This window comes from Kluyveromyces marxianus, chromosome 2 (genome assembly GCF_001417885.1).
Source record: "Kluyveromyces marxianus DMKU3-1042 DNA, complete genome, chromosome 2".
Classification (NCBI taxonomy): Eukaryota; Fungi; Ascomycota; class Saccharomycetes; order Saccharomycetales; family Saccharomycetaceae; genus Kluyveromyces; species Kluyveromyces marxianus.
In genome coordinates this window covers 138,528-162,275 of record NC_036026.1, presented here as the reverse complement: position 1 = coordinate 162,275, position 23,748 = coordinate 138,528, and the positions used below count along the sequence as shown (strand labels likewise).

The following is a 23,748-nucleotide window of genomic DNA, read 5'->3' as shown; positions in this document are numbered from 1 at the left end:
CGTTTTCAAAGCTCTCTTTTCATTGAGCGATGATGTTGTGTCCATGAAAAGTGTTGAAGTTTTTATCTACGAATTCTTATTAAAGGTTTTAAGAAGAACTAGAAGGTTCCGGAAGGTTATGGAAGAACTGGAAAGTACTTGGCCATTAAAGAAAGCGATCTGATGGACAAAGTACATCATGGGAATAGAGCTGTTAAGATGTACAGTTAGTTAGCTTATCTATTCTTTGTTATTTTGGAGATTTTTTGTTCTGTATAGTATATATGGTATACATAGAAGCAAACTGCTACTATTAGTGAATCTTGTTATTGTTTCTTCTTATGAAATCATCGAGTTTGTAGACGTAGTCCATGCCGACATTCTTCAATTCATCAATCTGTTTTCTGGTCATCTTAATGGCCTGGACAGAGAGTGTAGACTGGTTGGAAAGTTCGCGCTCCATGAGCTGGAAGTGTTTGTCAACTTCTTCGCTACACCAGCAGACGAGCAACGAGGTGAAGTCGCGCTTTAAGTGCTTCGAGACTTCGAGGTATTGTTCAGTGACTTTCCTGAGGGTTTGGAAGCGGATGATGGCGATTTGAGTGATGAATGAGGTGACGTTGTCAATGATACCAATCTGGAGAATGAGGTCGTTGATGAAGTTGGATCTGTTTTGTAGGAAAACTTCGAGAGCATCGACGGGCTCATTTAGTGCGATAAGATTTAGCATGTAGCTCTTTAGTTTCGAGACATCAGAGCTTTCTGAGGCTAGTAGGTTTGTAAGTTTGTTGTATAGGACGTTTTTGCGTTGGAGGCATTTTAGCGAGAGAAGTTCGACCATAACCGATTCATCGAAAGTTGCTGTGCTATATAAGGATTTAAGCGACGTCTGGATATGATTGAGCTTGGTGATGGCCAGATCGAAGTTTTGTCTTCCGATCTCGAGGTCCATGTCTTCGAGGGCATCGTCAAGTCTCTTCAACTTCTTGCTCACTTCTGAGATATCGTTATTGGCTCCTCCAGAGCGAACGTGCATAGACCTGGTAATGCTTGTCAATAGTGCGTCGTTTTGGCTTTGGTTTTGGGTGGGGAACTGCTGTTGAGCATCGGAACGCGATCTGCCGTGCATCTTGATGGGTGAGGTAGTGGCTTCTCGATTTGGATTTGGGGTTCGTTCCTGTTGCAAGAGGGTGTACGAGTTTCTGATCTTTCTGGTGTTGTCCTCTTCTGCCTGTGATATTTCTAGTAATGCGTCTTTAGCCTGGCGGATTGTCTCCATCACTTTGGAGCATGCCTCAGGGTCGCGGTTACCGTATAATGCACGCTGTTTATTGTTCGAAAGAGTGAATGTGATTTCAGTGGGCGATTGCTGCTCACAGGATAGCTCCCGAAGCGGTGAGAACTTGCTCACAGTTAGCTCTCCAACGCTGTTGTTGCTGCTTTGAAGTTTGGAAGGTTTGGGGGATGCAATTAACACAACATCATTCAAGATGAAGATGCGGGCCTTTTGCAAAGGTTTGAGCGTAGCAGCGTTGATTTCTGTCCAGTTATCGCTGTCGAGCAAGATGTGTCTTCCTGGGGTGTTTGTGATGAACTTGTGCGCACCTTCGACGTTCTTGAACAACTGAAGCAACTGTTCGTTCCACATCCGTTCGAGGATCATAGTGGAAGTGCGATCTTTTCTGCTGCCCGGTTTCACTGCAGGCAATAGCGATGGAACATGGCCATTGCCGTTGAAGCTACTGGCTGTGCTTGGTGTGCGACTCAAGTCAGATTCGTGCAGCTGGCCCTGAGCTTGTTGCTCTAATTGTAGTCTTTTCTCAGCCATCGACACAAATTGCGACATGACCTCCTTCACATCGTGCACCTTGGTACGCAACACCTTGAGCTCACTAGTAGCAGTTTCGAGATCCTTGTTCACAGTTAATATCTCCTTGAAGGACTTATCGATGTTGGCCTTGATCTCGTCCTGTATCTCGAGCGACAAGTCGTTAAGGCTCGACGTGAACTGATCAATCTCAACCGCAGTTGCATCCCCGAGCCTCTCTGTGACAAATCGCTTCGCCTTGAAACTAGGATCAGAAAGCAACTGCTTCAATGCCTTCCCTGAATACAAGTCGCTGTTGTTCATCCTCTGTTGCATCCTCTGTTGCGTTGATAGGCTCAGAAGCGAGCTATTTCTCGCCGGAAACTGTTCATCCGCCATCACTCCAGAGGGCATCGCCGGCATCGCCGGCATTGAATCGTAATCAACCTTCACATTCCCCGGCTGGTGCACAGAAAGCCTCCGCTTCATCATTGTCCCAGCTTTACTACGTTCTTTCGCACTAACTTTGGGCAATTCCGTGTCTGAAACCTTCATATCCTGGTACCTGCTGGACTTGAAAGTCGACGTAGAGTCACTGTCAGCCTGACGTCTGCCAAGCGACCCGCGCCACGTCGATACACTCCGTTTCTTGAGGGAAAAGTCCACCATCTATTCTGTTCGGATATGGTCTTAATCCAACTTTATACCCTATTTTAGTCACTAAAAGCACCTCAATTGGTAAATATTTCAATGGAAACTTGATTATGCCTTAGTATACTGGCTAATAGCACTAGTATGACCCTGTCACGACCCTGTTTTTAGTCCTGTATATCTGCTTTTGTTTGTTCAAACTGTGTAAAGGTTTAGGTGATGAATATCAGTTTTAATAAAGGAATCTTTAATAACTTCAACACTTTTTACCAGTAATAAAGAACAGAGGAAGAAAAGAGGAAGAAAACATAGGCTTACAGGGGCGCTAGAGGGCCGAAACCAGTGTAGAAAGTCAAGAAAATAAGATGTCTATTACTAGCGAAGAGTTGAACTACTTAATCTGGCGGTATCTGCAGGAAAGCGGGCACGAAGTTGCAGCTTTAGCGATGGAAGAAGAGACAAGGGTTTTAGAGTTCGAGCAGCGGTTCAAGGAACACATTCCGGTGGGAAGCCTGGTACATTTGGTACAGAAGGGGATATTGTATAGTGAAAGCGAACTTCTTGTGGGACCCGAGGGGAAATTGAGGACGTTGGGGCCGGAAGAACGCGAGAATTACAAGCGGAACTTTACGTTGGTACAGGCTTTGGAGGTTGACAAGCAGCGGTACCCTGAGCTTGTGTCCAAGGGAAGGTTTGAGCTGGAGAACGATGTGGAGGCGAAGCTGCTGGCTGAAAAAGAAGAAGCTGGAGCCTCGGGCGCTGGTGCTGGAGCCTCGGGTCCAGGTGGATCCGGAACAACAAGTGGAAACGGTTCTAGCTTTATCAAGACGCTTTCAGAAAGGCTAACTGTGCCTGATAGCTTCGTATGCGAGTGGAGTCCCGTTCAGGAGGATGCAGTAGCTCTTGGAGGCTCCAATGCTACCGCTAAAATCGCCAAAGTTGTGGATTGGGCACTTCAGGACTCTGTTGAACTTGTCCATCCGATTCGTGGCCAGGCTGGCAGCACCGAGGTGATCTCGCTCTGGTGGTCGCACGACGGCGAGCTTGTACTCACGGGTACGCGTCAAGGCGAGCTACGTCTCTGGAACAAGCAGGGGAAGCTCAAGAACATTCTTGACAGCCACAGGTCGCCCATTGTTGCTGCGAAATGGAACGACGACTGCACCCATCTGCTCACCACAGACGTCTCAAACGTCGTCATTCTCTGGAGCACGCTCACGGGTACGCAATTACAGCACTTCTCATTCACCGAGGATGAATCTGCCGCTGCTGGAGGCACCGATGGCCCCACTGACACCGACTCAATGCAGCAACAACCCGATTCGCTCGGTATAGCTCTTGAATGGATCGAAACGGACAAATTTGTAGTTCCGGGCCCCAGTGGGTCACTCCTCGTCTACACTATCGGCGACAACAAGCCCCTGGGCCGTCTCTTGGGCCACAAGTCCACCATCACAGCGCTACATTTCAACCCAGTAACGAAATCGCTTCTCAGCGCATCAGACGATGACACGATAAAGATCTGGAAAGGTGGGAACGTGAACCCATCGCTCGACTTCTCGCCCCACAAAAAGACCATTTCTTCTGCAGATTGGCTCACCGACGACCTAGTCGTCTCTACGGGCTACGACGGCGCCGTGAAGGTGTGGTCCGTCTCCCAGAACACCTCCATTTGCGAAACCAACCTCGACTCAGAACCCATTTTCGAGGCCTCTCTCTCGCCTAACAAAGAATGGCTCGCTGTCGGGACCCTCCAGGGCTCTGCCATCGTCCTGGACATGCGCAATTGCAACTCAGAAAGCCTAAAATCCGCCTACGCAGAGTACCAGCCCGATCACGACGGTCTCCAGGTCACCAACATCGCCTGGAACAGCCATTCTTCGGCATTCGCTGTGTCCTACATCGACGGAACAACAACACTACTCGAGCTATGAGAAAAGTTATACAATGTATCATTATATACCACTGGCGGGGTGGCTGCTATACCTACTGCTCCACACACACACGCACACGCTTCATCATCAACATCTTCTTCTCATTCTTATTCTTTTCTAACCTTAATTACGTATTAACATGAATTCTTTCTTCAAATGTAAAACGGCTGAGCTCATCGCTTTAAATAGAAGAAACGCAGAGAAGTAAAGGTGAAAAGGGACCCAAAGAACCACCTAATAAAGGGATTGCGAGGTGGAAATAGGTAACTGGGGACCATGGAAGATAAATATATTGGATTGTTTCTAGCGGTGACGTCTTCGCTGGCCATTGGATCATCATTCATCTTCACGAAACTTGGCTTGAATGCAGCCAGCGAACAAAACAACTTCCAGGGCGCTGGATTGGACTACTTGAAGAACCCAATCTGGTGGGGTGGGATGACGTTGATGGTGATTGGGGAGGTAGCGAACTTTGCTGCTTATACGTTTGCTCCAGCGATTATGGTGACGCCATTGGGCGCACTTTCTGTGATTATCGGTGCTGTACTTGCAGCCATCTTCTTGAAAGAGGAATTGGGCTTACTGGGGAAGCTTGGCTGTTCCATATGCTTGCTGGGGTCTGTTATCATTGTGTTGCATGCGCCCTCTGACAAGGAGATCGAAACCGTGGACGAGATCTTGCGGTATGCGATGCAGCCAGCGTTTGTGTTTTACGTTGTGACCGTGGCCATTGTGAGTTTGTACATGATCTACAAGGTTGTGCCACGGTACGGGACGACGAACCCGATGGTATACATCAGCGTGTGTTCGCTGGTAGGTTCAGTGTCTGTGATGGCGATCAAGGCGTTTGGGATCGCGTTAAAATTAACTTTGAGTGGGAACAACCAGTTCACGCACATTTCGACTTACGTATTCATCGTTGTCGTGGTGGTGTGCATTGTAACGCAGATGAACTACTTCAACAAGGCATTGGACACGTTTGACACGTCGATCGTGAACCCGTTGTACTACGTCACGTTTACCAGTGCTACGTTGACTGCGTCCTTCATCTTGTACCGGAACCTTGACGACAGCGATGCGAAGGATTCGATCTCGCTAGTGTGCGGGTTCGTGATCATCTTTATTGGTGTTTACCTGTTGAACCTCTCGAGGAAATGGAGCAATCATGGGGCCCATGGGCCCCATGGCTTGCCATTACACCAATCGGACCCGCTGGACCTCGAGCAGATCCCCTTGGAAACGCGTGTGCCACAAGAGAACCGTCACCAACGTAAAATATCGTCCACGTCCAGCTACCTGGGCGACAACGTTGAACACGAGGACGACGGCTTTGAGATATAAAGTAGTAGAGTAGTTATTACCTAGCTGCTGCTGCTGCCTAGAGTATATTTTATACAGAGATAGACATATACATATAGGTAGAAAGTACTTGCGTTAGCCAACAAGCACTCGATTTTAATATTATTTGTATTAGTATATCAGGCCGGGCCAAAAGATGCAATGTGTTGGGGGGAGAAGTTCTAGTTTGTTTGTAAGTTGTAATTTGTAATTTGTAATATATATATAAGTCGCGGACCACCACCTCTTCTAAATATCATCGATATCGAAATCACCAGCCTCATCGTCATCCTCGTCCTCATCGTCAGAATCAGCATTACCAAACTCAAAGTTGACTTCGTCGTCGGACTCGAACCCAAAGTTGTCCGTTTCGTTGATCTTGGCATTTTCTGGCAACTCACCTTGACTCTTGAGCGTTCTGGCCTCGTCTAGATTGTACTTGTGCACAACATCACACTGGTCATCTTGGAAATCTCTGAGCGAAACAAGAATAATATCACCTTGAGACATCCACACTCTCTTTCTCAACTTACCTCTGATATGTGCCATACGCTTGATACCATCGAAACAAGTGGCTTCCACTCTACCGTTACCCAACATCTTGGTAATTTGAGCGTACTCTTGACCTTCTTCCTTGTAGATCAATTCACGCTTTGGCCCATCGGAGTCGTTCTTACCTCTTCTACCTTTCTTACCACCTTTAGTATTCTTCTTACCCATGGTTGAAGTTTAGATGTTGCTTGTTTGATGGTTTTCTGAAGTTGTAAAGGGGTTCAAACACTATTATAGGCCCTTTAAAACACCTTTCCAACTAGTTCATCGTTGTTTCAATGGTCTATCTCTATTGTGTAAGCTTGCGGCGAGTTCGCTGCGGCCTTAAAATTTTTCAAATCGTGGGAAGTGATGTGTCACGTGAGTAATACCGTCACGTGAGTGATGAAATCACGTGATGTAAAGTGGTCATGTGATAGTCACGGGATAGTCACGTGGTGTGAGGCCTCCGGCACAGGTACATACATACATACAGACATGTATGTATGTATATATATGGTGAAAGGGCTCCACTAGCCTGCCAGAGTCCAACCAAGACGTTAACCCACTTCCACCGGGTCCCACCGGGTTCCACCGGTATGTTATACAGGATACAGGATACAGGATACAGGATACAGGATATAGGCCAGACACCATATACGAGTCACGTGTGTAGGTGCGTTATATAGGGCGCCTACATCCTGGACGCCTACATCCAGGTCGCCTACATCCAGGACATGGCCATGCCATGGCTCTGCCATGACATAGCATGTCCCCATCCATTCATATTTATTCATTTGTATTATCATATATAACTGGCGACAGCTAAGCTGCACGCTGACTTACATAGGGCATGTAATGTTCATTCTCATAAGGGTATAATAGTATATACTCATCATAACTTCAGGACAGGACAATCATTGCCCCAGTCTTTGCAAAATCGAAAACAACTCGTTCAAACCCTTCACGTGCTCCTTGGCGTACGTGGAAGAGGTGTCTCCGTGCACCACGGAGTACGCGCTGCGGATCTTGTCGTTCTTCGACAACTCGTTCACGAACTGGAACAATGGCTCGATCACGGGAGAAGAGGACCCTGTCACGCACAAGAAATCGATAGGATCGCTGTTGGCGCGCTTTGGAGCCACGTGGAAAAACCCTGCACCGTTCCGGGGCGAGATTGGCGAGAGCAATGGGGAGTGCGAGGTCTCGGCAGAACTCTTTTGCTTCACTGGCGACTGTGGAGCGCACGACACATCGTCCACAGAGTTGTAGTAGTTCAACAAAAATTGCATAGTCTTCAACGACAACCCGACTTCCTGCACAAACACAATGTTCTTGTGAACGTACGCATGGATTCCCTTGTCCGAGAACAACGTGTTGATGTGGGTCATGGCTTCACCAATAACACCTTGCACACGGTCGCTGTCCTCGGCATTTTCCGTGTGGAATTTCACCATCGAATCGCCTGCCTTGATGTAGGACCCGGGCAATCTCTCGACCTTGTCCTCAAACACCTTGATCACATCCTCTTTCCATGACACTTGCTCAACAATGTTGAACCACGAACCGTTCAATCTCACGTACGCACCGTTTTCGGCAATCAAACCAACGTTTGGAACACGCGAGTAAAGTCTCTCTAGCACGCCGCGCGAGTTCGAGTTCATGATGTAAACGACGCTTGATGTGCTCAAGTCTGAAAGAATCTTCAACATCCTTGGCGTAGGAGGCTCGGAAATCTTCAACACAAACAAGTGTCTCGTCGACTTGTTGAACGACGACAAGATCTCGTTCACCGATAAACTGAACACCTGGGACCTTTCCTGGTTGAATTCCCACGAGGAGTTGATGTTGTGTAGCGATTGGGTGATCCAGTTGTCCGAGTCGTGGTTCACAACGCTCTTGAAGTTCTTCTTCCAACGACGTCTCTTCTCCTCTGGACACATCTCCAAACCTTGCTTGATACTTAGCGCAAACGAACGGATATCCCAAGGGTTAATGAGCAACGCACCACGCTTCAAGATCTGCGCACTGCCTGTGAATTCCGAAAGCAACACGGGCGCATTGCGTTCCTTGGAACAAACAACAAACTCGTGACACGTCAAGTTCATACCTTCTCTCATCGAGCCCACGATGAACAAATCTGCTTCGCAGTTGAGCGCCAAGTACTGCGAGAACTCCAAGTCCTGGTGCAAAAGAACCACGGGTTGAGAAATACTAATGTCATGCGACATCGCGTTGATCCGGTCCACCACCGTCATTATATCCCGCTCAAGCTCCACGTCTCTTGCCGCTCCAAGACAAATCTGGATCATAATCACCTTATCGATGTACTCTGGGTTCTCCTTCAAGAACCTCTCGTATGCAAGCATCTTCTTCTTCAACCCTCTTATACGATCGAATTGGTCCCTGCACACGATCAAGCTCTTGTCGGACCATCTCTCTCTGATGAGTTTTCTCCATTGCACGACACGTTCCGTGTCGATTTGCTGGTTCAGGTTGAACACATCGATACCGATTGGGTTGTCGTTCACTTGCACGATTCTGCCCTGCATTCTCAACTGGTTTCCGTCCACATCGGTCATCAACAACCGCGTCGCGGTCTGCATGAAATGTCTGGCGTACTCGTCCGTTTGGAAACCAACAGAGTTGGCACCTAGGATCCCGCTCAAGATCTTCTCTCTTTGTGGGAAACAACGGAACACCTCACTACTGGGGAAGGAGATGTGTAAAAAGAACCCAATCTTGGCCTTGGGCAACTTCTCCCTCACCATCTCGGGAACAAGCATCAAGTGGTAGTCATTGACCCACACGATATCGCCCTCCTGGTACACCTTGACGATCTCATCGGCGAAGAGCTGGTTCAAGTGCTGGTAGTAATTCCACGAATGGTCTTCGAACGCTTTCGAGTTTGGATTATCTGGGATTTGGTAATGGAGCGTGGGCCACAATATCTGCTTGCAGTAGTTCTTGTAGGCGCCCTTGAAGGTCAAGTCATCGGTCACAACGGCTCTCGAGTGGAAGTTCTTGCCCAATTCCTCGCAGATCGCATTCAACGTCGACTTAGGGATCGAATCGGTGGGGATCCCCACGGTACCGACCCACGTGACTGGCTCTACCACGGTCTTCTCGAGCAGTGCGGTGGAAACAGCGTTCTTGAGCCCACCGTTGCCCTTGGGGGACGGAACGATGGACCATGGCGCGGTGCCGAAGATGTTATCTGAGCCCTTCAGCAATGCGTTTCTGAGCTTGGCGTTGTTCGAGTACCCACCGAACTTTGGCACGTAGTAGTGGAACCTTTCCGAGGAGTCCAACTGGTCCATATCGTAGTCGTCGAGTTCTTCTTCGTCTTCTTCTTCAAGTGTAGACTCGGGCTCAGGCTCCTCCTCCGTCTCACTAACGGCCGTATCCTCGAGCGATGACGAGTCGTGGGCTCCACCGGAGGAGAACTCTCCCTCCTCCTCTTCTGCCGACGCTTTCGACGAGTACTTCAAGTTCGAAGAAGGAGGCTTGCTCCCGTGAACGTGCTTGATCGCAGGCGCCTGGGCCTGCGCCTGCGACTTCCCATGAAGCCCGCCCTTCCCCAAGGGCGACACGCTCGCGTTCACGTCGGGCAACGCCCGCGACCGCGGCGTGATCACTGTGCTTCCCGGACTGTTCCGGAAAAACTTGGACGCACCTTCGAGCGCAGAAGCCGAGTGCGACTCGTTCAAAACCGTCTGGTACAACAACGACCGGTTCACGTTCTTGAGCAGGTTCGACGTCGAGTCCATCCCGCTAGGGTGCACGCTGCTAACCACGGGGCTCGACTGGATAGACATCGCCGAATCAGGCGACCCGCTTGAGAAAAATTCTTCCACCGAGGGACCACCACCAATGGGCCCATGGTGGGGCCCTGGGCCCTGGGAATTCCCGTGCGAGTTCCCAGTAAGACTCTCCATGAACAATTCAGACGATATCTGCGGCTGGGCCACCACAGGTTTGGTAACCTCGTCAGAACGACGGTGTGCAAACTCCGTCGATTGCATTGGAATTGGCACTGGCGCAGCCGGAACAGACCCTTCCTTCTGGCCCTGTGAGCCCAATTGACCCGAGTTTTCCTCATCAGGAGCAGCACTCATCTCTAGACCAACAAATGGCGACCTCGAATGCGACGAACTGCTTCGTTTGCGGCTTAAAGCTAGCGCACTCAACCCTTCAGAATCAACAACTTTCACCGGCTGAGATTCGACCAACGTTGCTGTTTCCACAGCAGACGTATGGATCTCAAACTGCGGCTGGAATGGCAAAAATAGCGAAGCAATAATAACAACCATTGGATACCGGGGGGTGAAGCCTTTGTTAAAGCGTATGTCCTGTTTTCCTTTTCCCTTTTCCTTTTCTAAACCCTTGGAATATAAGGTCAAAAACTTATGTCCAGTGTGATTTATATGTATATATCCAGTAACCTTCGAATAGAAAAACGGGTATTTGTAGTAGTTGTGTGGTATATCTGGTACTGTGGACACTGGTTTGAGGGGGTATGTATATGGTAGAGTGTATAATTTATATAGTTTTGCTAAAAAGTGGGTAAAAAGTTGCAAGAATAGCAAGCGAATTAAGGTCTGGCGCTTTTCTGTCAAATTCCTTTGGAAGGGCATCTGCTGATGGAACAATGTGGAAATTTGGGGGGGAGACGTATTTTTTCTGGGGGTGTTTTGGGGGGTGTTTTCGGGGGGAGGGGTAACCCGGTGGTACTCCGGGTGGGTACTCCGGGTAAGTCCGTGGGGTACTCCGGGTAAGTGCGTCACTGTGTCACTGTGTCACTGTGTCAGTGGGGCAAGCTATACCTTGGGCTAGGCCAGGGGCCCTGCTCTTGCAATATCCTGCCTTTAATTTTGGCATGTGATATCTGACGCCCCAGTTGAAGAGTAGACTACACCAGCGGGTACTACCACACACCTCTTGGAGGGTATTGATACCATATACGTCGCCCCAGACAACGTTGTAGGGACTCGACAAGCGAATCGCTTAGATGAGAAGATGATATCAGAAGATATCAGTTGATATCAATTTCAGTTGGATTTACAGTATATATTGTTTTCAAGCTACTACCATTACACTCCCCAAAATAATGAGAGATGAGTAAGTGTTAAGATGTGCACTATCTGGCGCACCGCCAGGCGTGCTTTACTCTAGATCCATTCCATGTGTGAGTATGAACAAGAATATTGTCCGGGTAAACAAGAAATAGACACTACATCAAGAAATAGGGTAAATTAAATACGTTTCCCCCATTACATCTATAACAGTGATCATAGATGACTCCAAAAGGGTAATTAAAGAGATCCGGCACCACATTCCCTGTGTAACCAATACTACCACCAATACTACCACCAATACTACCACCAATACTACCACCAGTACTACCCAATGACAACACCAGACTCGCCGTTAATTAAGGAAGGGTCGGAAAATTATCCCCAGCTCAGTCGCTCAAAGCTCGGTAAAGACCTTGGTAGAGGCAGATTTTCCCATCCAACGGCTGAACACCCCTGGGCATACGCCTCCTCGATAGCTTCAATCGTCATAATGATCGTTTCCATCGGTGCAATTGTACATGATGTCCGTAGCGAAAGACAAAGTATATTGCCTCTTTTTTACTTACTTCTGTGTGTGGTCTGCTTTCTAGTGGGGGGTGTTTGTATGGCTATCATGTTTGACCCCATTCCAACAAGTCGTATTAGCGAGGCTCAGGATGCCCTCTTTTTCTTGAAGCTAATTGCAACAGGTCATTCGATGGATGAAGTGGGTAGATTTATGAATTCGTACTTCTATCAGAGAGGAATATGGTGGACAGATAGTTACTTTTACGATGGTAAGCAGTGCTACGACTTTTTTGTACGCTATTCCAAAAGCTGTAGTGACCCTGTTATAGAGCCGTTTATCGAGCAAGCTAAGAGCAAGCTAACCGAAAGTGTGGCCCTACAGTGGGAGGCAATTCAGGTTCCGGGTCATTCATAGTCATCAGATGCTTAACAGGGGGATCTTATTTTTAGCTGTTAGATAATGTATAATAGTTGCTAGATACTAGGCAATAGATACCTCTTGGAATGGATTCAATCGGTAAAACCCTGGTCCTGGTATATCTAAGCCTTATTTCCTAGTGACACCATATCTGGCGCACTAGATGACAGATTTTGTCCGGGTAATAAATCATCGGGACAGAAATATATAGGGTAAAAAGCTTTCCAGTTGGATCTATAGCATAGATTATAGATATTACTTTAGACTGATACTAGAGGAGACCTGAGACCTGGCACCACCTTCTCTGTATATTTGACATTGCAGTTAAACACTGTAATACCAATACTACCACCAGTAATACCCAATGACACCACCAGACTCGCCATTTTCACCAGATCGTCCCCTAATGAAAGGAGAATCGGACAACCATCCACAACTCAGTCGCTCAAAGCTCGGCAAAGAACGTTATGGTGGTAGTAGCGTTTCCTATTCGATTGCTGAACACCCCACTGCATTTAGGTTTCTCATAGGTACAGTCCTAACAATAGCTCTTTTAATCTGTGCGATCGTGTACTATTCCGTTTACAGCCCTTCAGAAAATGGAGTAGGTGTTTGCTTATTTCTACTATTATTTTCCATCATAATAGCAATCGGTTCAATCATACCGATTATGTGTAAGCCTGCCACAAGTGACATCCTAAAGACTCCTGATGATGTCCTCTTTTTCTTGAAGCTAATTGCAACAGGCCATTCGTGGGACGAAGTGGCTCGAATTATGAATTCGTATCTCTTTGAGAGAGGAATTTGGTGGACAAACAGCTACTTTTACGATAGTGAAGAGTGCTACAACCTTTTTGTAATCTATTCCAAAGGATGTGCTGACCCTGCTATAGAGCCGTTTATCGAGCAAGCTAAAAGCAAGCTGGCTGAAAGCATGGCCCAACGGTGGGAGGGAATTGGGCTTTCGGGAGTATAGATGCTAAACATGGGGACCTTATTATTAGCTGTTAGATAATAGGTAATAGGTAATAGATACTGCTTGGAATGGATTCAATTGATGTAGCTCTAGTCCCGGTACTTCCCATTGACACCATATCTCTGACGCACTAGATAACAGCCTTTGTCCGGGTAACACATACATCACCTAATAAAGATAAGGTTAGGAGGTTTCCAGTTGGATCTGGGACGTAAAGTACTCCAAACTAATACTTCAGAAGGATACTGAAGGTCTGTGTAACCAGTAGTACCCCCAGTAACACCCAATACCCCATGACAACACCATATTTACCGTTAATGAAAGAAGGGTCAGAAAACCCTCCACAACTCAGTCGTTCAAAGCTCGGCAAAGACCTTGGTAGGGGCAGGTTTTCCCATGCCAAGGCCGAACACCCCTGGGCATACGCCTCCTCGATAGCTTCAATCGTCATAATGATCCTTTTTATCGTTGCAGCTGTACAAGAAATCCGTAACGGTGACGAAGAAAGTATATTACCTCTTTTTCACTTACTTCTGAGTGTGGTTTGTTTTATAGTGGGGGCAATTTGTATGGGTATCATGTTTGACCCCATTCCAACAAGTCGTATTAGCGAGGCTCAGGATGCCCTCTTTTTCTTGAAGCTAATTGCAACAGGCCATTCGTGGGACGAAGTGGGTAGAATTATGAACTCCTATCTCTTTGAGAGAGGAATTTGGTGGACAAACAGCTGCTTTTACGACAGTGAACAGTGTTACAACTTTTTTGTAAGCTATTCCAAAGGATGTGCTGACCCTGCTATAGAGCCGTTTATCGAGCAAGCTAAAAGCAAGCTGGCTGAAAGCATGGCTGTACAGTGGGAGGAAATTCAGGTTCCGGGTCATTCATAGTCATCAGATGCTTAACAGGGGGGATATATTTCTTATTTATGGCATTCTTTGGGTAGTCACGTGTATAACTTGTTGAAAGAAGACCCAGAGTGTGGTTTATTCCATGATACATTATCTCTCTGCTAACTAGTCGCTAATTATTTATATACTTCTCTCCAAATATAAGTTACTCATTGGGTAATCAGGAGACCCCTGAGTAAGGTGGCCCCTGAGTAATTTCCCATTCATGATGATATAGTGATTATCCATGGAGAATATACGCTTCCCTTCCTCACTCTCTGGTGCAAGAGTCTATACATTATCCTAGAGTATGGTGAAGTCCTGAGGTCACGTGACACATGGAAAACAAGGGCCCTTTAAAAGATCCAGCGATGAGCTGTGGACAAAGACAGGGCCAAAGCCAGTGCCAAAGCCAGTGCCCAGGGTCAAGCAATTCCACCAGATCCTTCCCCCATGCCACCAGACCTCCCCCTTATCGATGCACATTGTCACGTCTCAGGCAATACCAGAGTCCAGGACGACGACGACGGAATACAGCGATGTCTCATGAGCACCAACCAAACCGACTTGAAGGCTATCCGGAGCGCAAAAGAGAGGCTCGGGGGCCGCGTATTTGCTGGTTTTGGCGTGCACCCGTGGTATAGCCATTTGTTTGTGGAGCTGAACAAGCTGAACAAGCTGGAACACTATTCTAGTGTGTTGAGGGGACCCGATAGCGAGGCAATTGCTGCGCAATTGCCCGAGCCTGTGCCGTTGCAGCAGTATATTGATGAGTGTCTTGGCCAGTGCCAAGGCACTGGCCAAGATACTCCCCAGTGGGCCTCTTGCATTGGCGAAATAGGGCTCGATAAGGTGTTTCGGATTCCTGAGCCAGAGCCAGGGCCCGGGTCAGAGTCCAGTCCCAAGGCCAGTCCCAAGGCCAGTCCCAAGGCCAATCCCAAGACCACCCTCTCCCGCTCCCGCACTACAATGGACCACCAAATAGCCATATTCACATCCATGCTCGACCTGGCCTGTGCCAAACGTCTCCCCGTCTCCATCCACTCCGTCAAGTGCCACGGCAAAGTGCTCGAGATATGCACCAAAAAACTGCTCGACTCGAGCGTCAACGTGTGCATACACTCCTTCACGGGCACCCTCGACACCCTACACCTGTGGCTTGCCACGTTCCCGCACGAACGGCTCTTCTTTAGCGTTTCCTGGATAATCAACGTCAACAGGGCCCAGGCCCAGGGCCAAGCAGCGTCCACCAACCTCCTCAAACACATCCCATTGCAATGCATCCTCACGGAAACGGACTGTTGCGTGGACGTGGAGCCGCTAGACTCGCAGCGGCGCATGCTCACGCGCGTGCTCGAGGCCATTGCCGAAGCCCACTCGATGAGCATCGAAGACGCAGCCGCAACAGTGCAGCGCAACTTCGCCAGGTATATAGGGGAAACACATAGTTGATTGATTGATTATATACAACAGCAATGGGTCCAGGGGCCCAGGGCCAAGGGCCCTGAGCCCCTGGCATGGCCATAACCCTCCCTCTTTCTCCCCCCATCTCATCATCCTCTACAAAACCTTAAATATCCAACCTTTATTATATATAACAACTACTATCACAACTACTATCACCATTGTAAAAGCAGAGAAGAAGCATCAAAGAAGCATCAAAGAAGCACCAAAGAGGCAGCAAATAGGCAGCAAATAGGCAGCAGAACATGGCCCCCAGAACACACTCCAACTCGGAATCGGAATCCAAGGGCAAATCGGAGTCCAAGAGCAAGTCTGCTGCTCAATCCGGATCAGGCTCGTCCACCAGAGCAGGTGTCAAACAACGGCTCTCTTCTGCCCAGCAACAGTACCTCAAGGACCTCGCCAAGAAACACATACACAACAACCACCGCAAGAACACCCCGCTCGCCAACCCAGTCGACTTCGAACAGTACTCAGACGACTTTCTAAGGCGATACAAAGACAGGTTCCAGCTCGATACTCCAGATAACTTGTCGATACAGGGCTATCTCTTGAGCTCGAACATCGGGAAACACACGTACTCGTACAAGCGCAACCACGAGTCGATGCCCGACGCGCGAATCACGAAACAGGAACTCGCTCGCGGCGTGAAGGAGCATTTCGACAACTATACGGTAAGAGAGGCAGAGTGTCTGCCCCAGTTTATATACAAGGTGCAGAACAAGAAGAAGAAGTTCCGCATGGAGTTTAAGGGATAAAAAGGAGTATATATATGTCAAGTCCAGGAGCCTGGGGCCACGGCCCCAGGCACCTGGCCCTGGCCCTGGCCCCAGTAAGTGGAAACACAACTTACCTTCTCTTTCCCAGCTCTCGTTCTTTTGTATAACACGTATTTAATTTTATTCACCGGATTATCAATAAGTTGGAAACATTAGGAACAGAAGAACTAGACTAACTAGAACAGTAACTAGAACAGAAGTCGTTCTTGGTCTCAGGGGGAATCAGTTGTGTGAGTCCAGAGAGAAACGTGTCGACAATTAGGATATGGCAGACCAGGGCACTACGTTGTTTTTCGTGCTTGTGATCACCGGTTACATTGCTTTGAAATGGTTTATGAGCAACAACGAGCAGCACCCTTCGGTGCAGGCCAATGGCGCCAGCAGCGCCAGCAGCACCAATGGGGCCAGTAATGGCTCATCAGGTAACGGTTCCAGTGGGAGAAGGACCCCCAGGCCCAGACGGATCCGTCGTCCTGTGAACCAGGACATGATCGAGGTTGTGCAGTCGTTGGCACCACATTTGCATCCAGAACAGATCAGATACGACTTGGAACAGACCGGGTCGGTCGAGGCGACCGTGGAGAGGTTCCTTTCCGGGAGAGAGATGCCGTTCCCGCCAGATTACCAGGGGGAAGCATCCACCACCAACGGTACCACATCATCGTCCACAGATCCACGGAAAAGATCTAACATCAAGCCGGACAACCTCTTGCAGAAGTACGACGTGGACCCCGAGGAGGACATGTCTGGCGTGGATGCTAGCGATCTGTCGATCAACGAGAGGAAGCGTCTGATGGTGTGGAAGGCGCGGAAGAACATGGAGAAGGAAGTGAAGAAGAGCGAGTACTTGCAGAAGTTGTTGGGGGCCTAGGCCTAGGCCTAGGGTGCCCAGGGTGCGAAGCACCCGTACAGGGCACCAGCAGTGGGCCCAATGGGGCCACTGCTGTGGTAATACTGGTGCCCCATCTATAGTTATATATACCTACCTACCTAAGCCTTGCCTGAAACTATATCCGGTCATGTGATGCGCATGTGATATGCACGTGATGCGCACGTATTACCCGGAGACAAGTGCCTCGAATGAAACGTCTCACTGGAGTCAATGGCCATTGGATCTTCTGGCCTCTGGATCTTCGCATTGCAGATGTTTCGAGGGGGCCAAGGTGAACTAAGCTTAATACCCAAATATATACATATCTATGTGTGTGTTGAGACGGATCTCTACTATCACCTGCTAACTACCAGACTAATAGGCGGCTGCTTACCAGGTCAAAACATAATGTCACCCGGTTACCCAATGCCCAGCCAAGACACGTATATAACGAACTACATCACTACATCATCTAGATAGGTTACAGAAGGAAGGAGTCAGAGTAGGGTAATCTCCTAAAAAGATGGGCGGCCCAGAGTCAATATTTTCATCCACGTGACTGGAAATGTATCCCCCCCTTGTTTCCCCCGGTGTTCCCCCTTGTTTCCCCTTTGTTTCGCGCGCCCATCCCGTTTCGCGCGCGTCAGGGTGTCAGCACCCTGCGTCTAAGCCCCAGTCTTGGCAAACGCCGGCTCTTGGCGGTCACGTGGATGAGTAGACCCCGACGTAGCCACCTGTCCAGCGCCTGCCCAGCCGCTTCCCTTTTGCCTTGGGCTTGGGCCTCTCTCTCTTCCCTGGATGATTTCCTTGGGTCTGGGTCTTGCTTGGCAGGGGGACAAGAAGAGCCGAGGTGCCGAAGGGGAGGGTAATCTGAGGGTAACCTTGGGGCAGGATTTTGTAGTCCGGGTTATCCTATTATCCGGGTAAGTAAGCATCCCCGGGTAAGTTGGTGACCCCCGGGTAACCTTTTGTCCCAGCGACCAGCGACAGCGTCACAATATGATGATGATGACCCTGCTGCTGCTGCTGATGATGATGATGGAGGAGCTCAGGCCTCACTTTCCCAAGGCATTCGGCATTCAGTATTTAATGTATGTATTTAACTATTCATCAGTTATTTCCCCAACGAGTGTCGGCTGCACTCTGCGCTTGGCTTTGGCCGTCGCTGGCGTTTGGGAGGGACTGGCCTGGGCCTGGGAGGGACTGGCCTGGGTCTGGGGCCCTGGCTTAGTCTCGGCCCCTGGCTTGGAATTGGGCCCTGGCATAGTCTGGGCCTCTGGAATAGCCTTAGGCACTGGCGTGCCCAAGTCCTTGCCTAAAGCATTGCCCAAGGCCGTGCCAAAGTTCACATACGAACAGAACCCATCCGTGCTCGACACCATCAGCAGCCTGCCGTCAGCGCTCCACGCCAGGTCCGTTATCGGCGAGTAATGCAGATTCCCAACCACTGCAATTGGCGCAGTCTCTTGCGTGTCGTATACCAGCACCTCGTTCGTCGTCGCTACGGCAAACACCAGCTTGTACGGTAGAAGCACCCACCGGGAGGCTCCCTCGAACAAAACCGGGTTGAACCTGGCCACGAGCGCCGGTTTCTCAAGGAACGGGAGCGAGAACAATGGCTTGTTGGACCCCAGTGAGCCCCTGGTGTAGATGTAGAGTGTGTTTTGCGAGGCCAAGGGCAGGGGCAGGGGCCCAGCCTGAGACTCAGCAGACTCAGATCCAGCCCCAGCCTCAGGCTGGGGCTGGGATTGAGCTGGTGCCTGGGGTTGCGCCTGAATCCCCGCTGGAACACACAGCAGGCTCCCGCAGGGAGACATGCACAGTCTCCGGAAGAACGACGGCAACGTCTCGTTGTGGAACAGAAACCCGACCCTCGAACTCTCGAAATCCAAACCGGGCCTCTCTCCAGACCCTGGTCCTGGCCCTACTAGTTCCCCCTCCTTCCTCCTGGGCAACTCGCACTTCACTATCTTGTTCACAAGCTCCAATCCACACACCTGGCCACGTTCCTGGCCCTGCCCCCCCTCATACACAACCCTGCACACAACAACCGACCGGTCCGCAGATTGCGACACCAAATACTCCCCCAGCGGGTCCCACACTATCCCCTGCACATAGTGATTGTGCTCGGAAATGTGCCCAACAACACTCCCCTTCTCAACATCAAACACACGCACCGTATGGTCCAGCGACGCAACCGCAACGCACGTCCCAGACGCATTCCACGATATATCGTATATCTCCGCATTCAATCCAGACCCAGATCTCAGCCGCTTCCACACCGTCCACGACTCCTTCAGATCAGCAAACTCCTCCTCGTCCATCCCAAACTCCCGCACAACTGTCTCATTCTGCTTCCACAGCAACAACAGCCCGTCGTCACCGCCTGTAGCCAGGATATCGCCTTGTTCGTTGAACCTACAAACGTTCACCGCTTGTTCGTGCTGCGTTAACGACGAAAGAAAATCAATACTATCAATCTTCCCCTCCTCATTCTCATTCAGCTGCCACACACGCACCTTATTATCCCCTCCAGACGTGAAAAGACGCCTCGTGCGCCCACCAATCGCCTCCTCATTCTTCTTCACTGGTTGGAAACAAACCGAATATATCGGGTGCGAATCGTGCCAATATATCTGCAAACTCTCCGATTGGACCATGATAATTCTCTTATCGAATGACACTCCAAACTATCAATATACCGTGCAAACCACCTTCCAATACCTTCTCTTTCGTGTGTATCCTTCTCTCTTATATCTAGTACTTTTTCTACTCTCTTGTTCAACTTCTCGTGTTTCTGTTCTAATGCTCATCGCGAAATTTTTCACGTATAAAAACCGAAAGCGATGCCCAACTACTTTCTACTATTACAACCACTTGAAAGGTGGGAAGAGAGGCCAATGAGACGGGAGTGTGAGGCCTGCCAGGGACGGGCTGGTAGTGGATTGTGTGTCATATCAGTTGATACGGTGTGCCATCCACTTCACGAGCCTGTAATGGCTGTTTTTTTTTTGTTTCTCCTTCCCCCATTGTAGTATAAAATTAGCACATTTTGTCAAATTCCCGGTCGACTTTACCATCAATAGACTTCCGGAGCCGTAATTGTGCTGAAATGGACTGCTAACTGAGGGGGTGTGTTCTGTATTTTCCCCTGCTTTGTTGCGGGGGGGGGAACGAAATGCCCCTTGGAGTGTCTGTGTGAGTGTGTTCTTATCTAGTGTTTGCTGTTTTCACAAAACGGCGAGTGCGTTTGATAGATGGGATCCAGACAGTGCTCCCCACATGATTCGAGATTAGTGATATGTAGTAGTAGTAGCAGGGCCGGTGGTAGGCTCGCTTGTGTAGGTGTAGCGGGGCACGGCGACTGCTGTGAAAGTGGGCATCGAATGGTTGATGTGTGGAGGCATGCCGGTGTTCTTGACGTCCTGGATGTCGGCGTCGTTGTAGGGGCAGGTGAAGAGGATGTGCATGCCTTGTTTCTGGGCAGAGGTTACTGTGAATGCTAGTTTTCTGGAGTCTAGGACGAGTGCTTCGTGGATGGACCATTCAATGGGTTCGTGCGGGAACACGCGGTCCGGCTGGGCCATCAGCTCTTGGAAGTCGTCGGTGGAGACGTCTGGGGTGACGATCTTGGGGCCAGGTACCGAGAGGTGGTTGTGTTGCTGCTGCTCAGGTGTCTCTATCTTCTGCTCAGGACCCTCCTGCTGCTGCTGACTCGAGTCGGGACAGGCCACTACAACCGGCAGCGAAAACGGATACACCATGTTCGTGTCCTCACCCATCTTCTCCACCAAGAGCCTCAGCTTGTGTGTCTCCCTGCAGTCCAACAGCAGGTACTGTCGCGGGCTCTCGGTCTTCTCGGTAGTTAGCGTGAGATGGTCCATCTGGAACTTGAGCGAACATATCGGACCGTGGATCATTCCCTTCAACCCCTGCATCTTGCAATCCACATCGTTGTTGTGTTCCTGGAAAATGTCGGCAACCGTAGCTATCTCCTTCGCGGGCGCCAAGTAGTCAATCACTGGCTCTACCGCTACTAGCGTGTGCTTGAGACTGTGGCCCTGGCCCTGGCCACGGCTCAAGGCTCTTGCTTCCCGGTACTCGTTGAAAAACACATCGAACCCTTCGAGCTGCTGCCTCCGGTCATCGTACATCACAACCTCTTCTGCATTCGAGTAGTAGTCCAATAGCGACCGCAAGCACGCGCACTTGTACGCCATGGTCGTCGCATACCCTTGCCGTTTCAAGAACGCGCCGTGGAAGTGCAACGGCTCTCCAAACACTTCTTCGTGCGCGAGCTTCGACAGCAACCCGCTGAACAACAGCTCTTTCCGACCAGTCATCAGAATAGTCAACGTCCCATCGTCCCTGTGGGACCACGACTCCCTAGCCTCATCAACCATCTCCCGGTTCCAATAAACAGAGTCATCGACCTCATCGGAACGGTCCAAAAACTCATCGATAAGCGACCCCAAGAACCGAGGCTCGCTCCACCAGCCCCCGTTACTGAACACATGTGGGCTCAACAATGCCCTATACAACTCTGGCGAGTATAAGTGCGGGTTTGGGCCTGGAGACTTGAACAAAGTGTTGTCAAAGTCGAAGATGCATATCTTTTTGATCTTGTCATGGGCCATCGAGGGCACATTTAGCGCCGAATCCACGCTATTCCACTCGAACAAAACGCTATGTTCCATTGTTAGTGTATCTTTGGATACAGATCCGTCCTTTTCCGGGGCCTTACTTGACTCTTTACCCTCTGTTTCGTCCATTCTTGTTTGTTTCTTGTTGTGCATGTGGATTAACAGTCTTAATAGTGTCAAATATACAAATACGTCTTGCTTGTCATATAATAAACGGACCGATAAAGATGGAAAAAGGGAAGGGAAGTGCCAGGCCAGAGGGTTTTAGTTGGTGAATTGGATTTGGGGGGATCCAATTTTATAGTTGGTCGCTACAGCACCCGTGTATTATAAAGAGTGCGGGGAAGCGTGTATATAACTGTTATAAAAACCCCTATCTATTATATATTTGGGTTTCACAAGTTCTTTAGCCTGTAGATGAAATAAACTCCGAGGTAGGAGTTGAACTGGAAACAAGTGCTTTCGCAGTCTATGCTTACACAAGTTTTCATGCCGAGGATTTTGTCCAGTTGGTCGTCAGTGAGGAAGTCCTGTGTTCCGGGACCCGCTAGCAGAATGGCGTAGTCTTCCATTACTGAGACGCCCTGACCTAGTTGTACTGGTCCTTTGTAGTCTGTGAGGATGAACCCGAGGTATCCCTGGGTACTTTCGTAGAAGAAATCGGCCAGATTCCACTTGTATGGCTCATAGCGTAGTCCCTTCTTGATATCTCTTGCCTTCTTCATGAATTCTGATTCACCCTCGTCTGGAGCTCGAAAGGCGTTCAAGAATCCATATAGTCTACTCGAACTGACCATTCTTTGCGGGTTTTCCGAGTCTAGCGGAATCACGGGCGACCTGCGCCAGTTCAAGCTCTCGATTACATCCTGTGGGATGTTTTTCTTCTTAAGCTGTTTGAGTGCCTCGTGCTGTATGAGCTTGAGCGTGCAGGCGTCCACTTTGAACCCAGAGTACTGGAGCGACTTTGAGAGGGTGTATTTTTGTCCCGAACGGGTCCTGTCGACAGTTTCGTTGCTCTGCTGGACCATGCGCATGACGAGCTCGAGTTCTACTTCGGGGTCGAGGTAGTACGGGTCGCACGATACCATGACGACGTCTGCGCACAGTTGCGGCCTGAAGTCCGAATTGGACTCGATGTACTCTTTGAAAAAGCGCTTGAAGCCACGCGCCTGGCTCTCACGGTCCTCATACACCCGTACTTGGGTCGCCTGGGAGTAGTGGTCGAGCAAAGTCTTGATTACTGAGAGTTTGGACTGCAGGGTGGTGGTTCCGAGGTGTGGTTTTTTCAAGCATACAGCATCGAACGGGCGTTTTGGGCCGATATCGCGCATGAAATGGTCCATTGCGAGCTTGAAAACGCCCGAAAAGGTGTCTTCGCGCCTTCCTGTGAGAACGATGGCGAGCACATGCTCGTCAGCTAGCGACATGGCGGCGAGAGCGCACACTTTCATGTTCCATTTTGATTCGCGCGGTCTATTTGGGGCGATGATGGAGTACTCGAGGAGGTCTGGACACTCGAACCAGCCGCCATTGGCGAGGGTATTGGGGAATCGCAGGTGGTTGAGTGTTCCTGGGGTGTATAGGGCGGCATTGGGCAGCGGGGAGGCGTAAAGGGTCTGGTCGAAATCGTAGATGTGGATTTCTTTGATTTGGGAGACGCTGGGGCAGTCGTGGCCGAGCGGGAGCGAGGCCACCTGCTCCAGCGGGGACATTGTCGGTGGGGACATGCAGCGTGGTATAGAGGGCTGTGCTGTAGTACAGAGGGCTATTGCTGCTTGCTCATCGCTTGCGATGAGCTCAATCTATATAGCTATACAGCTTTACTAGCCAGCTAGAAAGCTGTGCGATGCCCTCGAGAAACAACATACCTCCCCCGGGTAACCAT

General features: G+C 49.5%; 14 protein-coding genes across 14 annotated transcripts; 8 read left to right on the top strand and 6 right to left on the bottom strand.

Moving 5' to 3' along the window:
* Positions 1-292: 292 nt before the first annotated feature.
* Positions 293-2,455, bottom strand: EXO84 (exocyst subunit EXO84; the record flags this gene model as incomplete). The annotated part of the gene is made up of 1 exon (XM_022822613.1): positions 293-2,455. The coding sequence occupies one exon, from the start codon at positions 2,453-2,455 to the stop codon at positions 293-295; it is 2,163 nt and encodes a 720-aa protein (XP_022674417.1).
* A 347-nt stretch (positions 2,456-2,802) lies between these two features.
* SIF2 (Sif2p) lies at positions 2,803-4,371 on the top strand (the record flags this gene model as incomplete). The annotated part of the gene is made up of 1 exon (XM_022822612.1): positions 2,803-4,371. The coding sequence occupies one exon, from the start codon at positions 2,803-2,805 to the stop codon at positions 4,369-4,371; it is 1,569 nt and encodes a 522-aa protein (XP_022674416.1).
* Positions 4,372-4,647: 276 nt separating this feature from the next.
* NIPA2 (magnesium transporter NIPA2) lies at positions 4,648-5,712 on the top strand (the record flags this gene model as incomplete). Its single annotated transcript, XM_022822611.1, has 1 exon — positions 4,648-5,712. One exon carries the CDS (start codon positions 4,648-4,650, stop codon positions 5,710-5,712), a length of 1,065 nt encoding a protein of 354 aa, XP_022674415.1.
* A 246-nt stretch (positions 5,713-5,958) lies between these two features.
* TIF11 (translation initiation complex factor eIF1A) lies at positions 5,959-6,429 on the bottom strand (the record flags this gene model as incomplete). The annotated part of the gene is made up of 1 exon (XM_022822610.1): positions 5,959-6,429. The coding sequence occupies one exon, from the start codon at positions 6,427-6,429 to the stop codon at positions 5,959-5,961; it is 471 nt and encodes a 156-aa protein (XP_022674414.1).
* A 728-nt stretch (positions 6,430-7,157) lies between these two features.
* On the bottom strand, positions 7,158-10,553 carry TPS3 (trehalose 6-phosphate synthase/phosphatase complex subunit; the record flags this gene model as incomplete). The annotated part of the gene is made up of 1 exon (XM_022822609.1): positions 7,158-10,553. One exon carries the CDS (start codon positions 10,551-10,553, stop codon positions 7,158-7,160), a length of 3,396 nt encoding a protein of 1,131 aa, XP_022674413.1.
* Positions 10,554-11,649: 1,096 nt separating this feature from the next.
* KLMA_20073 (uncharacterized protein) lies at positions 11,650-12,240 on the top strand (the record flags this gene model as incomplete). Its single annotated transcript, XM_022822608.1, has 1 exon — positions 11,650-12,240. The coding sequence occupies one exon, from the start codon at positions 11,650-11,652 to the stop codon at positions 12,238-12,240; it is 591 nt and encodes a 196-aa protein (XP_022674412.1).
* A 367-nt stretch (positions 12,241-12,607) lies between these two features.
* KLMA_20072 (uncharacterized protein) lies at positions 12,608-13,219 on the top strand (the record flags this gene model as incomplete). Its single annotated transcript, XM_022822607.1, has 1 exon — positions 12,608-13,219. One exon carries the CDS (start codon positions 12,608-12,610, stop codon positions 13,217-13,219), a length of 612 nt encoding a protein of 203 aa, XP_022674411.1.
* Positions 13,220-13,512: 293 nt separating this feature from the next.
* On the top strand, positions 13,513-14,106 carry KLMA_20071 (DUP superfamily family; the record flags this gene model as incomplete). Its single annotated transcript, XM_022822606.1, has 1 exon — positions 13,513-14,106. One exon carries the CDS (start codon positions 13,513-13,515, stop codon positions 14,104-14,106), a length of 594 nt encoding a protein of 197 aa, XP_022674410.1.
* A 453-nt stretch (positions 14,107-14,559) lies between these two features.
* KLMA_20070 (putative endodeoxyribonuclease) lies at positions 14,560-15,558 on the top strand (the record flags this gene model as incomplete). Its single annotated transcript, XM_022822605.1, has 1 exon — positions 14,560-15,558. The coding sequence occupies one exon, from the start codon at positions 14,560-14,562 to the stop codon at positions 15,556-15,558; it is 999 nt and encodes a 332-aa protein (XP_022674409.1).
* Positions 15,559-15,815: 257 nt separating this feature from the next.
* Positions 15,816-16,328, top strand: SAP30 (Sap30p; the record flags this gene model as incomplete). The annotated part of the gene is made up of 1 exon (XM_022822604.1): positions 15,816-16,328. One exon carries the CDS (start codon positions 15,816-15,818, stop codon positions 16,326-16,328), a length of 513 nt encoding a protein of 170 aa, XP_022674408.1.
* Positions 16,329-16,614: 286 nt separating this feature from the next.
* CUE1 (coupling of ubiquitin conjugation to ER degradation protein 1) lies at positions 16,615-17,220 on the top strand (the record flags this gene model as incomplete). The annotated part of the gene is made up of 1 exon (XM_022822602.1): positions 16,615-17,220. One exon carries the CDS (start codon positions 16,615-16,617, stop codon positions 17,218-17,220), a length of 606 nt encoding a protein of 201 aa, XP_022674407.1.
* A 1,103-nt stretch (positions 17,221-18,323) lies between these two features.
* On the bottom strand, positions 18,324-19,880 carry CAC2 (Cac2p; the record flags this gene model as incomplete). Its single annotated transcript, XM_022822601.1, has 1 exon — positions 18,324-19,880. The coding sequence occupies one exon, from the start codon at positions 19,878-19,880 to the stop codon at positions 18,324-18,326; it is 1,557 nt and encodes a 518-aa protein (XP_022674406.1).
* A 633-nt stretch (positions 19,881-20,513) lies between these two features.
* KLMA_20065 (HAD domain phosphoesterase family swiss army knife RNA repair protein) lies at positions 20,514-22,016 on the bottom strand (the record flags this gene model as incomplete). The annotated part of the gene is made up of 1 exon (XM_022822600.1): positions 20,514-22,016. The coding sequence occupies one exon, from the start codon at positions 22,014-22,016 to the stop codon at positions 20,514-20,516; it is 1,503 nt and encodes a 500-aa protein (XP_022674405.1).
* A 242-nt stretch (positions 22,017-22,258) lies between these two features.
* KLMA_20064 (uncharacterized protein) lies at positions 22,259-23,590 on the bottom strand (the record flags this gene model as incomplete). The annotated part of the gene is made up of 1 exon (XM_022822599.1): positions 22,259-23,590. One exon carries the CDS (start codon positions 23,588-23,590, stop codon positions 22,259-22,261), a length of 1,332 nt encoding a protein of 443 aa, XP_022674404.1.
* Between the last annotated feature and the right edge of the window lie 158 nt (positions 23,591-23,748).